Genomic DNA, 15,733 nt, shown 5'->3' with positions numbered 1-15,733 from the left:
ATTTTTTTTTTTTTTTTTTTTAATCTTGTGGCCTTTTCTAAGCTGTCTTTGACTTGCCTACATAGAGTAAGGAGCATTCTGTGTTCTGCAGAGGGTTTTTATAGTGTATTGTTACCTGAAAGCCCTTCAGTAGTGTGTTAAGCAATGCATTCAGTGTCTGTTATGCTATTGTTATAGTGGGTAGAGTTTTGGTTTAGGTTTTCTTTTTTTCCTTTTTTTGCTACCTTAATCATGTACAATGTAATGCGAAATTATACCTAAAAATGTCTGTTTTTTGAAGAAGGCTAGGCAAAATAACTGTTTGCATTTAAAGAAGAAAGATGAGGTTTATGGTGGGTTTTGCTAGTTATGTGAATTCATTTTACACTTTTGAATCTGTTCTGAAGGGGTCTTCCACCTGCACAGCCAGACTTAACCCCTAGCGTAGAAAATTGCAGAGAAGGAGTTATGTAAGTTCTTGAGCTTTAGTCACTTCTAAAATACCTTAAGCCTGGGACAGTAAATGTGAAGATGAGGATCACAGCCTCAATCCTAACTATTTTGTGCTATGAGAAGCTGGTGTAAAATGTAACGGGGCAGTATAACGTGGAAAGTGATAATATAGCTGAGGAAACATCTCAAAAAAGAATGACTAATATCTATCAAACAAATGGAGTTAAGCACATTAAAAGTGATTCTGGGCCATCTACTAATTTGTAAAGAAATTCACTGCTTTTTTGAAATTGCTCTAGTTGAATTTACTAACAGTAGAGATGTATAGTGTTCTTAAGCTACAGGTTTAAATTGTGGTTGATACCATTCAATAGGAGGATAGCTGTGAATTACACCAGGATACCTATCTTCACCTTGTTTTCATTTGGGACTGCTATGATTTAAAACCGGATGCTTATCCTACTATTTGCTTAAACTACGTGAGACTGTTCCTCCATCAAAGCTGACTTGAAAGACATGGAGTTTCATTACTGATGGCATATATAGCCTCTTTAAGACTGACATAGTTTGTTGACATTATTTCCCATTTTAACTCAAAAGTATTTCTATGAAAGGATGATGTCAGAAAGATCAGGCTTGCTTTGCAACCCATTTTCGTTTGCAGCAGCTTCACAGTTAATATCTTGCTGTGGTCAAAGGGAGAACACCCAGGGTTTTGCCTTTTACCTTCTACCGTCAAAACTGTGTATAATTGCTGTTAACGCAGTACCTGTTGCACAGACCTATTGACTATGTCCCTGTTGCAGAGTTAACAATGGAGAAAAGTTTTCAGGGTAATTATTTCTTGATCTGTCTCCCTGCCAACTAGTGTCCTCTCTTTCATCTGAACTTCAGCATAAGAAGTTTGTGCATAGATAGTAATAAGCAAAAGAGTTACTCATATGAAAAAGGTGAATTTGTATGATTTAATAAGATTTTTTTTGCTAGAAGGGACTCAGGTGTCTTATGAGATGACTTAGAAAAAGAATTACTCTGTCATCATCCTTCTAAAAATAATACATAAAGAATTTTAGGCACATATTTTAGGCAACATATTAATGTTGCAATTACAATAGGTCTAAGGTGAAGGATTTTGAACAAAGTGACTGCAGTAAGAATTAAATACAAGCTGTTTAGATCCGAAGGTTCTCTTTATTTTTTTTTAAATCTCATTTATCTTGAGAAAATTTATTAAAGCCACTTTTATTCTCAGTGATCATTCAGGATATGTACGCCCTTTGCCAGTGCCTCGTAGTTTAAATAGTGATATCTCATATTTTGGAGTTGGAGGCAAACAAGCAGTATTCTTCGTTGGACAGTCTGCCAGAGTAAGTAAATGTCAATCTTTAACTTCATTTTAAAACATTTTTACATAAGCAGATTGTTGTTATCCTAACTTTTTGTAACAGCATTAAACTATGTTATGATGTTCATTTTAAACCTTACTTTGATTTTTAAATAAAAACAGATGATAAGCAAACCTGCAGATTCTCAGGATGTTCATGAACTTGTCCTTTCTAAAGAGGATTTTGAAAAGAAGGAGAAAAATAAAGAATCAATCTATAGTGGATACATTCGGAATAGAAAGGTAAATAGCCTTAATGTTTTCTTCTTTTTAATTGAAAGCCTGTCCCAGGTTAACATGATTAATAGTCTTGTAATACTTATCTGGTGATATGTTTAATAATCACTTCCTTTTACACTCTGGAGTGTAAGAGGAAGTAATGGGAAACTTGAAGACACTATATCTTTTTGTAGAGGGCAGAAATACGTTCCTTCCCCATTTGATGTTAAAAAGGGAGGGTAGGAGATAGAAAAGTAGAAAATAAGCTCATAGGCATCAGTTCATTAGTTGGAGGAAACTAGCAGAATGAGATGAATAGATACTTCTAAAGAACTCAAGGTGGTGTTAAAATCAACTGTTTGAAAAGTTGTGGTGATAATATAAAATGAAAGTTAAGCTGATGTAGTTAAAAAAAAATTTGCAAGTTAAGCTCTACTAGAGGTAAAAAGTAGTTTGTAAATATCCAAGAGGGAAGAGATGCTGTGAAGTGCTCAAGTGATAGAAGAATAACTCAACAACTGTGGCGATAAAGGATAGACAAGTCTAAGAAATTTTTACAAATCACTGAAATAGCCAGGCCAGTTCGTCATACTGATATTAAATTAAATGTGCTAATTTTTCTCTTGAATGTCTTGAAAAATGGTCCACAATGCACCATCTACAGTTAGCTAGGACATGTGTCCTTTCACCGACTCAGTGATGTGTTTCCTTTTTGCCTGTTTTTCTGCAAAACAAGGCATGAAGCTGCATTTACTACACATGGAAGAACATATGTTTCTCAGTTGTACCAATTGTTTGCTATAAAGATCTCAGTTTTTGTATTAAAACCAGTGTCTTTTCTGGATGCATCAAATTTAAAGGATTATCCACTGGTCCAGTATGAAGCCTGACATCAACCGCTGTGTTTCTATGCATCTTAGAAACCTCCTATCATAATAGCTAAGTGCATCCATCTAGGAAAAGACAGTCAGGACTTCCTGGAATCAGGAATTTCTTTTTCTGTATGACTATTGGATGTTTCAGCTGAAACTGAGGATTTGCCATTTCTCTTTGACAGCTAAAACATGTTTCTTCCACTTCGATTTCTGTTACAGAAAGCAGCCTATTCATTTAAAAGCAAAGAATTCTTTTTCTGGCTTGGTTTTCTTAAAAAAGACTTATGTCTTTTGCACATATTTGTTCACTTGGTGGGTGAGAACGTGGATATCATACAGTGCCACATTAAACATGATTAAATGCATTTCTAGACTGAACACTTCAAATGTTGTGATGAAAGTAAGTTGAAAATTAACTGAATCAGGGATGTCAGATTCTCAGTTGTTGACTTCAATTTGGAAGCTTTTATTTTAAGTATTAATCTTTTGTGATATTTAGCGTTGTGTGTTCTGTATTATTTTCCTTTCCATTTTTTAATCCCTTTAAAAGCTGATGGGAGTTCAGAAATTCAGTTTACATTCCTACTTTTATTATTTTACTAATTTTGTAGCCATCTGACTCTACTCACATCACAAGTGATGATGAAAGATTTCTTCATAATCTAATATTAGAAGAAAGGAATAAAGAGAGTTTCACAGCAGTTGTCATTACAGGCGTACAACCAGGTCATACGCAGTACTTGAAAAACTACTTTCATCTGTGGACAAGGCAGCTGGCGTAAGTTTGTGATTGAAAATATTTGATTTAAAAGTGGACTACTAACAAAGTCAGATAATTATGAATTACTTCCTTTTGGTACTTAGTCATTGGTTTATTCCTGTTAAGGCTGTTGATATGTATTTTCTTGATGCCACAATTAGTCTTCCTAGCTAATTGATTTTGCAGAAACTAGAAAAACTGAACAGGGCCCCCCATCCAAAGAAAGTTCTTTACAAACATCAGTTTCAGTGTGACTTGATAATTGATACATAATTATCCAATCTAATTATTAATAACCTAATCCATTCAATAGTTAACTTACTTGATAAGTTACTTTTCTCACGGCTGTGCTCCTAACCCTGTATCTAGCTTTGTATGTACAGTATGGATTTTTTGCTTTTGTTTCTGGGGATTTTGTTGGGGTTTTTTTACACAACAACAACAAAAGCTGCTGCTTCATCCCAGTTTACAAGGTAAAACATTACATGATACTGTCAACTCAATACTAGAGTAGTGTCATCAGTGGGCCTGTAGGGCCTGGAGATATGGAAGCCTGTGATACCCCTGAATCATGTGGGCTTATCTGTTAAGATGATGGCTCTATTTGTGAATGTAAACTGAACTGTGAAGTCACAGTCTGATTTTGAAATCTGGCAGACCATAGATCTTGATTTTCATGCTATAATTTTATTTTTGTGTTACCTGCAATCTGATAATAGTAGGTAATACTTAATATGAGGATTAGATAATACCTTATTACATGGAACAGCATTCATTGTTGCATCTAAGAACTTGGGGCTGAAACTTTTTTTAACCTCATTAAAATGTAGGGGTACATCTACATTGACAAATACCTGGGGTCCCTCGTTAGCTTCTAGGTGCTCTTCTTGTGAACACTCACACTTAGGTGTGTGTTAGTTCATTCCAGTGATCTCCTGAAGTGAAAGAACTGTGTCCATTTGAGATGAAACCCAGGTGCAATTATTCAAGTTAATGCCCTGTAGCTATTACAGTAAAACCAATCAGATTTAGCTTCCCAGTGCTACACAATCCTACATAACGGTTTCATCTGAAATGGCCTTTTCCACTTCAAAAACCTCCACATACCCTTCTGCCATGTCTTTTGCCACACATGCATGATACCAGTTTCATTCTGTGTTAATGGGCTACAGCACAGCCCTTATATTGTTTTGGATGCTTTAAAGTGGAGGGAGGGGACATGAGCTCCCAAAACAATCATGTCTTAAGGCCATGAGAGCATCTTTTGAAGTCTTGAAGAAACACAGACATAATGCTAAGCAGTTTGGACGTACCAGTCTGCTCTAAAGTCCTGAGCAATGAGACCATGAGAAGCTTTTGTCTGGGAACCAAGATTTCTACTTGCAGGTGCATTTAACTTCCTTCATTCATTCAGTCCCATTGACATATGTAATCTCATTTTTTAGCAAACCACCACCCTGAGATTTAAGGACTCAATCTTTGAAGAATTAGGTGCTGAAAAGTTGAAGTAAAATTGAATTAAGTTCCTCAGTTTTATCAAACTTCATATTTCTTTGAAAATAATTAATCTGTCTGATGGTGTGGATTTTTTGGAGTTAAGTGAGCCCAAGTGTCATTAGAAAATAATGCTTACAAATAAAAAAATTACTTCTAGTAAGCAGATCACATACATGACTGCTGCCTATATTCAAATGAGGTATCTTTGCTTTTTTGTAAATAACTTAAGGATAGTGATTGCTTGTTAAATGTTTCTTTTACTATTAGATGATCAATACAAAACTGGTATCAGAAACAATGTGTGGCAAGCTTTTTGGCTCTAGTTCTTTTAATCTCCAGAGTGCAGAATAAATTACACTTGTTTTATTAGTTTGCACTGTGATATAAATCTGTAACCATGTAACAGTCATAATTTTTTTCACTTAGGAATTATTTTCCAATTTGTAATGTTTCTAATTATTTTATCCAAAATTGATCCTAATAGATTGTGCATGAAGGAGATGAGAGTTGAAAGGAGTGAAAATGAGCATTCATTCCCTTTAGTAACCAGAGATACATGTTGTCATGGAGTTGATTTATAACAACGCAATGAACCAGTTATATTTTAATTAAAAAACGAGTTTATTTAGATTTCTGAAAATTATAATGTGCAATTTTAAAATTTCACTTTCTGAGATTTATTATTAATTTTAAATGTATTTCAGACATATCTACCACTATTATATCCATGGACCAAAAGGAAATGAAACTAATGCTGCAACAAAAGTTCTAAGCCCTTTCAACAACATTGACATTGAGGTATGAGATTTGTATATTAGTCAAAATTCTTCTCTGATGGCAACTTATTTCATGTTGTGTCTGTTTCTCTGTAATAATGGATTTTGAACTACAGCAGCATTTTAAGATGTATATGTGATTTTTTTTTTTTTTTAATTTTTTTATCACTGCAGCATAGGAACTAATGCATTTTGCTAAGAAGGTAAACATCACAAATGCTAATTTCTGGAGGGTTTTTGGTCTAAGAAAAATCAACTTGTTTCATTTTTTTTCCAGATTTCAATGTTTGAAAAAGGAAAAGTACCAAAGATTGTCAATCTTAGGGAGATCAAAGATGACATGCAAACACTGTATATAAATACTGCAGCAGATAGTTTTGAGTTTAAGGCACATGTTGAAGGAGAAGGTATAGTGGAAGGCATCATCCGTTATCATCCCTTCCTGTATGATAAAGAAACATACCCTGATGATCCATGTTTTCCATCAAGTGAGTGAAATGTTTTGCTGCTTATCAGTTCTATTATAGACAATCCTACTACTCTAAATGTTTTACTGAAATAGAAACCAGAACAATTTAAATTGAAGTGCAAGTATTATCTAATTTGGATTCTGGTAAAACAGAAAAGTTCACATGCTTTTGGATGAACAAATCCTGTGAAAAAATTGGCTGTTGTAGTAACTCATTCATATAAACCTGATCTTAGACATAACAGCAGCTGATGTCAAACTATAAACTCAAATGGAATGCTGTCTGATTGAAACATTTCCACTTGCCTGACTGTTAGATCTTTGCTTCGAGAAAGAAATTAAATAGCAGCAGTTTGGTTCAAGAGATTCTAACATCAGAATACCACAGAGATCAACATGTAGTCTAAGTCCTTAATTTAAAATTTGTTTTATCCAGTCTTCATGAGTTCTCAGATGCTAGGGTTTTAAAATAATTTGTGTTGGTGACTTCTTTTTTTCTTCTTTTTTTTTTTTGACAAACCAAATATTGAGTTTAATTGTGACAAGATTTTATAGTATTATCTCAGTTGAAACTGAGAGGAAAAAGTAATATTTATTTAAAATTGAAATTTGCAGATTTGGTAATATAATTCAGTTCCTGTTTAAAATTTTTTCCTAGCTTTCTTTAGGTTTTTCTGCTTGGTATTTCTCAAACAGCAAAAAAAATCCCGATATTATATATATGCCTAACATGATATCATGTACACTGCTACTGTGCCTAACGGTATATATAAGCAATAAATAAGTATAAATAGTCCTGAATTTAGCCTGCCCTGGTTTATGATTTTATATTAGTTTTTAGAAGAAATTTATTCATGGAGACTGTCTTCTTTTTAATCAAGAATTAAACGATGATGATGATGATGACTGCCTTATAGTAGAAAAGGGTGCCAGAGGAAAAAGGCCTATTTTTGAATGTTTTTGGAATGGAAGATTAATACCATACACAACTGTGGACGAGTAAGTGGTAATCCATTTCTACAATGTAAACCAGTCTGTTCCTGTAATCCCTTCTATTAAATAAAAGCGTTTTAATGTCTTTCTGCTTTTGTTTAAGTTTTGACTGGTGTGCTCCTCCAAAGAAGAGAGGGTTGGCACCAATTGAATGCTACAACAGAATTTCTGGTGCATTATTTACCAATGATAAGTTCCAGGTCAGCACAAACAAACTCACTTTCATGGATCTGGAGCTGAAGTTAAAAGATAAGAATACTCTGTTCACAAGAATCTTCAATGGACAGGTAATAATTTTATTCTGTTATGTATTTCTTGGCAAAGTTTAATGCATAAGATGTAGAAACCTTTACTCACTAGCCATTTGTTAGTGTCACTGAATATAGTGTCACTGGTTTCTGAAGAACTTTAATATTACACACTTTTGCAGAACTTTGTAGCAGACACTTCTCTCAGTAAGTAGTAAAGTTGACTCATTACATCTGAAAAAATAAGAATTTTTCTTAAACAATGACTTTATCTAGTTGTTTTGTTACAGTTTTTGTGGAAAGATCCTCTTCCTAGAGGAATACGAGTGCTGGGGGAAATTTTCTCTGGCTTGAAGTATAGCTTTCCTAGAATTCTGTAGCGTTTCCAAACTGAAGAATCCATTTATTTTATTTTTTTTAGTACAGTATCACTGTACTCTTATAATTGTTCATTTTACTGAAATTGTCAGGTTTCAATTTTGTAATACATTAATAATATGTATTTATTTTGTAATCTTTTTATAGGAGCAACGAATGAAAATTGACAGAGAATTTACTTTGTGGCTCAAAGACTGTCATGAAAAATATGACAAACAGATCAAATTCACAGTCTTTAAAGGAGTAACTACTCGTACTGATTTGCCATCCAAAAGAATGCAGAGCCCTTGGGCAACATATGCTGCAATAGAGTGGGACGGAAAAACATACAAAACTGGACAGCTGGTAAGTTAGTTGCTCACTGATGGTGGGGCTTTGTTTTGTAATAGGGTATTTGAACCCTATAAAAGTCAAATACTATACATTTGATACAGAAGTAATGTATTGACATTCATTGTTGTTTTCTCTTTACAGGTGAAAACTGTTAAGACTGCTCCAATATTCTATGGAACTATTGAGAAATTTTTTTTGTATGGCGACCATGATGGTGATATATTTGCCACTGGAGGAGAGGTTCAAATTTCTTTGGTAAGATAAATATAAAAAGGATTTGCACACCTAGTGTGCCTATGAGATCTTCAATCATAATCTTGGGTCAGACTTATTTAAATGACTTTTTAATGACTGTTGAAAATTATGGTATTTTTTGAGATTCAGCAATCTAGAAGTAATCAAACTGCTTAGATTAATTTGACTGTAAGGATATTAAAATTATTATTCATGATCAATGATCTGATTCATTTTAATTTGCATATGATATAGTGTCGCAGTTGCTATCGATAATTGTTGTGCATCTATGTCCAACCTTGTGATTTCAGCAATTTTTAGAACAGTGTCTTGTGGTGTCACCATGTTAGCATATTGCTTTGTGTCTATGTCCCTTAATAGAGAGGTATTTCTTCTCTCATATATTATAATTTGGGTGTTTATAACTGCCCTCTATTTTTTTTTTCAGGAACCTCAGGCATTGTATGCTGAAATGAAAATTATTCCCATCTCAAAACTTGACAGAACAGTGTCTGACAAAGTTGTTAAAAAATACATAGAGGATGAAATGGCAAGGTAAGATCTAAATTGTAAGTGATTACTTGTGGACTTCCTACTAACAGTTTAGGTATTTCTTCAGGAACAAACAAAAGTTCAGTTTAATTCCCAAGTGGGAACAGTTAGCTGTTTCAGTAGAAACAAAACCAAATAGAATTCTAAACCAAGAAGAAATAGTTTGGGGTTGTTCTTTGATTTATTTTATTTTCCAAAAAAAGAGCTTTGTGTATTTTCCATTTAAGATAACTTATCCTGTTTTTTAACTCACAGAAAAACTGTTCATTCTTTCTTTTTCACTAGACTTCCTGACAAATTATCGGTAACGTGGCCTGAAGGAGATGAGTTATTACCAAATGAAACAAGATTTGCTGGTACACCAATAGGTATGTTTTTTTCTTCAAAATGCTAAACAGTAAAATATCAATTTAAAAATATGCTATGCACTATTGTTAAAAGAACAATCATACAGAAATATCCAACCACTTATAATACACAGCATGTTTTAAAAGTACATAATTTTTCCTTTTCGATACAGGAGCATTAAGAATAGAGATTTTGAATAAAAAAGGAGAAGCAATGCAAAAACTTCCAGGTACAAGCCACGGAGGTTCAAAGAAACTTCTTGTTGAACTCAAGGTTATTTTACATTGTAAGTATTTCAGTATATTTAACTGAGTCTTTATTATTTTAAAAATGCATAATGTATTTCTTTGTATGTATACATATGATACATATTAGAATTTGATATATGGATATAGCTGTTAATTTTAAGGACAGTGTCCCATCAGAGCATGTAGTACTGCAAAGCTACATTTCATGAAATGACAATTTCTTCAATGCCAAATATTTAATGTCTTAATGCTATATTATGATTACATCTTCTGTAACATGTAAGGAGAGCCTATCAGTTTCAAGCTATCTACTTAATATGTGTAAGAACATGGTTAAAATGGATGTTTCTGCAATTAACAGTTTCCAATTCACGTGAGCTGCGTGAAAGTAAGGACCAGACTTGTTCAGTATCTATTGTAAAATTACTTCAGAATTTTAAAAAATCAAGGTTCTTACGTGTTAGTGTTTTGTGGTTTCCATTTTATGGATGCTTCCCTTGATATTCTTACACTGCCTTTGTTGAAGAATTGCATTATTTCCAAGGCAGCTGAAATAATTCTGTGTGTTCAACACGGAATTAGAACACTAAATTCTCTGAAAACTCCAATCCTGCACATGTCAAATATATCTGAAATTTATAGAAACTTAAAATCATTTGCCTTCTTTCTTTCCATATACAATAGGAAAATCCAATTCTCTTGGCTGATAAGAGTTGTAAAAACATTTTTCAAGCATTGAAATTACTGATGTGATATATGTCAAAGGAAACCAGGTGGAAGTATCTTAGCTTCAGTTTAGTATATGTGTCATAAGATTACAGACAGTATTTTACTGGCACTTGTTGTATCAGGACTGTCTGCTGTGCATGTCCATTGTCCAAGGTAATACGTGCATTGGGGCATAAACAGTTTGGAACTGAAAAAAACATGTTCATGGAGTACAGATTAGCAGATTGTATTTGCCAACAGCCTGTGTGACAAACCAGTGTTTTGCAACCTTAGCTAATGTAGACTGTCCTGACTTCAGGAGATGAAAGAGGCGTGGTGTTTCTTTTGTTGTGTTTTGTCAGTGTTGTTGCTGGGAGAAATAAAGCTAAGTTTTCCCTTTGCCTCCAGTCACTGAACTTGGCTATAGAACAATGTCTTATTTTTTACTGCAGTTCTTTTTATTCTGTATAGTCTTATTGTAGTCACATTCTATATTTATTCTAACTTATATTTTTAAAAACAAATATATTAGTGCCTCTTGATGTTTCAAACAATAAATATTATTCTTGTATCTTAGGTTGTACAATCAGTCACTAAAAAATTGCCACAGAGTTTCATTGTGTTCTTTTTTGGGATGTCTTACTGCTGCAGAAGTATTTTTAAAGACAGATGCAATAATTTGGAGCTAAAAAGGAATGTCCTTTTTTCCTCGATTATACATTCAGCTTTTACCATTGCTCCCATTTAAGCTCATTTGTTATGGTTGTTTGTCAAGTTGATCAGTTGCTAGCATGGAGCACACAGCCTACAACTGCTCAGACTTCATGGGGAACATATAACCAAAAAGCTGATAAAATTCAACTTTACAACCCTGCTGCTTTCAGTTTAATGTGTCTGAGGCTGGCAGTTTTTAATTAAAATGGGATTACGGAGCAAATTCATTTTTTTGGCTGTGATTGGGCTTAGTTGTGAAGCTGAATTTCTATTTATTAGATTTAGAAGTAATGGTAATACTTAATAATGAATGACCATAGTACTTGAAAAAATAAAGAATCATGATGTAAAATCTAAATTGATGTAGCTAATTGTTTGTTTTTCAGCACCTACCGGGAATAAAGAAATAATTTCCCATATCAGTCAGCATGGAGGCAAATGGCCATACTGGTTTAAAAAAATGGGTAAGTTCACATACACAGCATTTTCAGTTTATTTGTAATTTTACTGTTTTTGCGTTCTAATTGTATTTGTATTTCTGTTTAGAAAATCTTCAGAAACTTGGGAACTACTCTTTGAAGCTGCAAGTAGTATTGAATGAAAGTAATGCAGACACTTATGCAGGAAGGCCTCTGCCATCTAAAGTATTTAAATTTACTATTATAGGTAAGAATTCTAGTCATGCCAATTTTTTTTTACTTTTAGTATTTCTGTTTGATTCATCGTATATCAAAATTTTTCATATTTTAGTTGAGAGGTAATTTTCAGCACTGAAAAGTAGCATTTGCATGTCAAATACTAAGCAGATTCAGGAAAAAACTAACTTTTTGTTGAATGTTTGATGTCACCTGTAATGTGTTTGTTCAGCTGTACACTCAGTTTTACAAAAAAGTGAAGTGTTGGTGGAATCAAAAGCTTTTTCCTGATGTGAACTTTCCTAAATGTACTTAATAAAATTAAACTTTTACATAATTAGAATCACCCTTTTTCCTCGTGCCATTGTCATAAATGTTCTTTCATAAAACTAGTATTCATTAGGCCAACTTTCATGCATAAACCATAGAGAGAAATTCATTGAAAAATGGGTTATACATTTGAAATATGCATGTAGAGATTAAAGTCTCTTTTTTTTAGTTAAAAGAAGAATGCTATGCAAAACTAAATTCTCATTCAGTTATAGTGGCTGTGTATCTTTGGATTAACCATCATAAAAGACTTTCGGGAATACCAGAATAGAAATATTACTGTTAAATATAGCATCATAGAATCATAGAATGGTTTGAGTTGGAAGGGACCTTAAAGATCATGAAGTTCTAACCCCCCTGCCATAGGCAGGGACACCTCCCACTAGACCAGGTTGCTCAAAGCCCCACCCAGCCTGGCCTTGAACACTTCCAGGCATGGGGCATCCACAACTTCCCTGGCCTTTCATAAGAGAGGTGCTCCATCCCTCTGATCATCTTTGTGGCCCTCCGCTGGACCCGTTCCAACAGGTCCATGTCCTTTCCCTATGTTGAGGACTCCAGAGCTGGACAAAATACTCCAGGTGGGGTCTCACGAGTGCAGAGTAGAGGGGTAGAATCACCTCTCTTACCTGCTGGCCACACTTCTTTTGATGCAGCCCAGGATGCAGTTGGCTTTCTGGGCTGCCAGTGCATCATTGCCGGCTCATGTTGAGCTTCTCATCCATGACTACTCCCAAGTCATTCTCCTCAGGGCTGCTCTCCAGCCATTCTCTGCCCAACCTGTATTTGTGCCTGGATTGCCGTGTTCCAGGTGCAGGACCCTGCGCTTGGCTTGGTTGAACTTCATGCGGTTTGCATGAGCCCACCTCTCAAGCCTGTCCAGGTCCCTCTGAATGGCGTCCTTTCCCTCCAGCGTGTCGACTACGCCACCGAACTTGGTGTTGTCAGCAAACTTGCTGAGGGTGCACTCTATCCCACTGTCCATGTCTCCAGCAAAGATGTTAAATCGCACTGGGTCCCAGTCCCGACCCCTGAGGAACACCACTCGTCACTGGCTGCCACTTGGACATTGAGCCATTAACCACAACCCCTTGAGTGCAGCCATCCAGCAGGTTCCGTATCCACCAAGTGGTCCATCCATGAAATCCATGACTTTCCAGTTTTGAGACCAGGATGTCATGCGGGACAGTGTCAAATGCTTTGCATAAGTCCAGGTAGATGACATCTGTTGCTCTGCCCTTGTCCACCAAGTCTGGTATATATCTGATATTACTCTTTCTTGCCATACACTCTGGTGTGTATATATGTATGTGGCCTAAAATAGCATGTGACTGATCATATATCCCCCAGAAAATTCATAGATTCCCATTTTAATGACACTGTTGAAGATCATAACATATACAGTGTACAGTTATATCATATTTCTGCTACAACCTTGGTAGTCCTGTTTCTCTCATCCTATAGATGTTTTATTTCCTAAATTATTTGTGTGTATTTCTCTTAGTGGCTGGATAGTTTTTGTTGATAGGCCTTTCTTTGAAGAAGTTTTATTTCTTTTTGCTGAAAAGATTTCAGCTTCAGGGAAAATAGGCATATATTTATGAAGAAGGGTAAAGATGTAGACTAGTTTGAAGCTGGTTTTTATGTGTCCAGAAATATGAAACACAATTAATTTCTAAATTATGCAGGAGTAATATGTTACCTGTAAATGACATTTCATATGATTTAAAAAAAAAATCTGAATTTTTGATTCTGTATGTCGTAATTGATCTTAAAGAAAATCTGTAGTTATTTACTTGCTAAATTAATTTGCAAAAAGACATGCTAACTACAGATTATACATCTCCTGCTCTGTTTTATCACCAAGACTCATCCCTTTATGCAAGTGTCCTTATATCTAGTAATCAAAAAATTTTGTGGCCTACATATGTTAAAAAAAATAGATCTTCTGTTGGTCTCTGGCTCTCAGACTCCAGTTGAAAAGGAAAAGTTTTGTTCAGCCCTTTTGCTATGCTGTGACTTTGCCCTTTTCTGAATTGGCATAAACCAAGCCAAAATTGAACTAGGAATGGCAGGGGAGGAAGAGACTTACCAGCAGCCCTATGAGAAAGTGATGGTATTTACTAGCAAGACAGACCTTTAGGAATTCCAGGTCTCAGAAACCAATGGAAGGTCTGGAGCAAGGAAGATATATGCTTGGTGAAAGAGGGTTTGGTCAGGCAATACCTGATCAAACGGGTCATATGTAAGTCCATGTGCCATGATGGTGATGTACTTTAAGAAGGTAGATGCATACATGAGGCAGAGATAGTTGGTTGATGTCATTGTGAGGCCACTGTCAGTAATTGAATCAATTGGGAGAACTGCCTGATGATTGGAGGAAAGCAAATGTCACTCCTGTTTTCAAAAAGGGCAAGAAGGAGAACTTACAGGCCAGTCAGCTTCATCTTGATCCCTGGGAAAGTGATGGAGCAACTAATCTTGCACATGAAGGACAAGAAGATCATCAGAGGTAGTTAGCATGGATTCAGCAGGGAGAAGTCATGCTTTACCAACTTGATAACTTTCTATGATGAAATGACTAGCTTGGTAGATGTGGGGTGAGCAGTGGGTGTTGTCTATCTAGACTTCAGTAAGGCTTTCAGCACTGTCTCCCATAAGGTCCTCATACAGAAGCTGCTGAAGTGTGGGCTGGATGAGCAGATAGTGAAGTGGATTGACAACTGGTAGAACAGCTGAGCCCAGAGAGTGGTGATTGATAGCACAAAATGTACTTGGAGGACAGTAACTAGTGGTTACCACAGTGGTTAATAGGGTCAACATTGGGGTGATTCTGTTTAACATCTTCATGAATGATCTGGATGATGGGGCAGAGTGCACCTTCAGCAGGTTATCTGATGATACAAAACTGGGAAGCGTGGCTGATACACCAGAGTGGTCCAGAGGGAGACTAGAGGCCGGAGATATGGGCTCTGATAGGAACCTCAGGAAGTTCCACAAGGGGAAGTGCAAAGTCCTGCACCTGGGGAAGAACAACCCCAGTACCCAGTACAGGCTGGCGCTCGACCAACTGGAAAGCGGCTTTGCAGAAAAGGACCTGGGGGTCCTGGTGGGATAACAGTGAACAGAGCAAGCAATGTCCTCTTGCAGCAAAGAAGGGCAGCAATCTTGGGTTGCATTAGGAGGAGTGTTGCCAACACATTGAGGGAGGTGATCGATCTTCTCAACTCAGCAGTGGTGAGGCCACAACTGGAGTACTGCGTCCAGTTCTGGGCACATCACATTACAACACAGAGACATGGACATACTGGAGACAGTCCAGCAAAGGGCTGTAAAGATGATGAAAGGACTGGAGTATCTCTCGTGAAGAAAGGCTGGGAGAGCTGTGGCTGCTCTGCCTGGGGAAGAGAAGGTTCATGGGGTTCTTATCAATGTCTATAAATACCTGAAGGAAGGCTCTTTTTAGTGGTGCCCAGTGACAGATACTGGAGGCATGGGCACAACCTGAAACAGAGGAGGGAACCTCCTGAACATCAGGAAACACTTTTTCATGTGAGGGTGACTGAGAACTAACACAGGTTGTCCAAGAGGCTATGGAGT

The 15,733-nt window shown here is 35.9% G+C and overlaps 1 protein-coding gene across 1 annotated transcript in view; it reads left to right on the top strand.

Moving 5' to 3' along the window:
• The window catches only part of SMCHD1 (structural maintenance of chromosomes flexible hinge domain containing 1), a 65,435-nt gene that overhangs the window by 7,788 nt on the left and 41,914 nt on the right, over nt 1-15,733 (top strand). Inside the window, exons 6-19 of the mRNA XM_014938694.1 lie at nt 1,685-1,799; nt 1,940-2,059; nt 3,522-3,688; nt 5,872-5,965; nt 6,221-6,431; nt 7,294-7,411; nt 7,509-7,692; nt 8,179-8,376; nt 8,506-8,619; nt 9,047-9,153; nt 9,436-9,518; nt 9,671-9,784; nt 11,555-11,632; nt 11,715-11,834. Coding sequence (XP_014794180.1) covers nt 1,685-1,799; nt 1,940-2,059; nt 3,522-3,688; nt 5,872-5,965; nt 6,221-6,431; nt 7,294-7,411; nt 7,509-7,692; nt 8,179-8,376; nt 8,506-8,619; nt 9,047-9,153; nt 9,436-9,518; nt 9,671-9,784; nt 11,555-11,632; nt 11,715-11,834 — 1,823 coding nt within the window. The remainder of the gene's footprint in view (nt 1-1,684; nt 1,800-1,939; nt 2,060-3,521; nt 3,689-5,871; nt 5,966-6,220; nt 6,432-7,293; nt 7,412-7,508; nt 7,693-8,178; nt 8,377-8,505; nt 8,620-9,046; nt 9,154-9,435; nt 9,519-9,670; nt 9,785-11,554; nt 11,633-11,714; nt 11,835-15,733) is intronic.

This window comes from Calidris pugnax, unplaced genomic scaffold (genome assembly GCF_001431845.1).
Source record: "Calidris pugnax isolate Ruff unplaced genomic scaffold, ASM143184v1 scaffold13, whole genome shotgun sequence".
Classification (NCBI taxonomy): domain Eukaryota; kingdom Metazoa; phylum Chordata; class Aves; order Charadriiformes; family Scolopacidae; genus Calidris; species Calidris pugnax.
The sequence above is the reverse complement of the archived record's forward strand: the minus strand, read 5'-3'. Positions and strand labels throughout refer to the sequence as shown.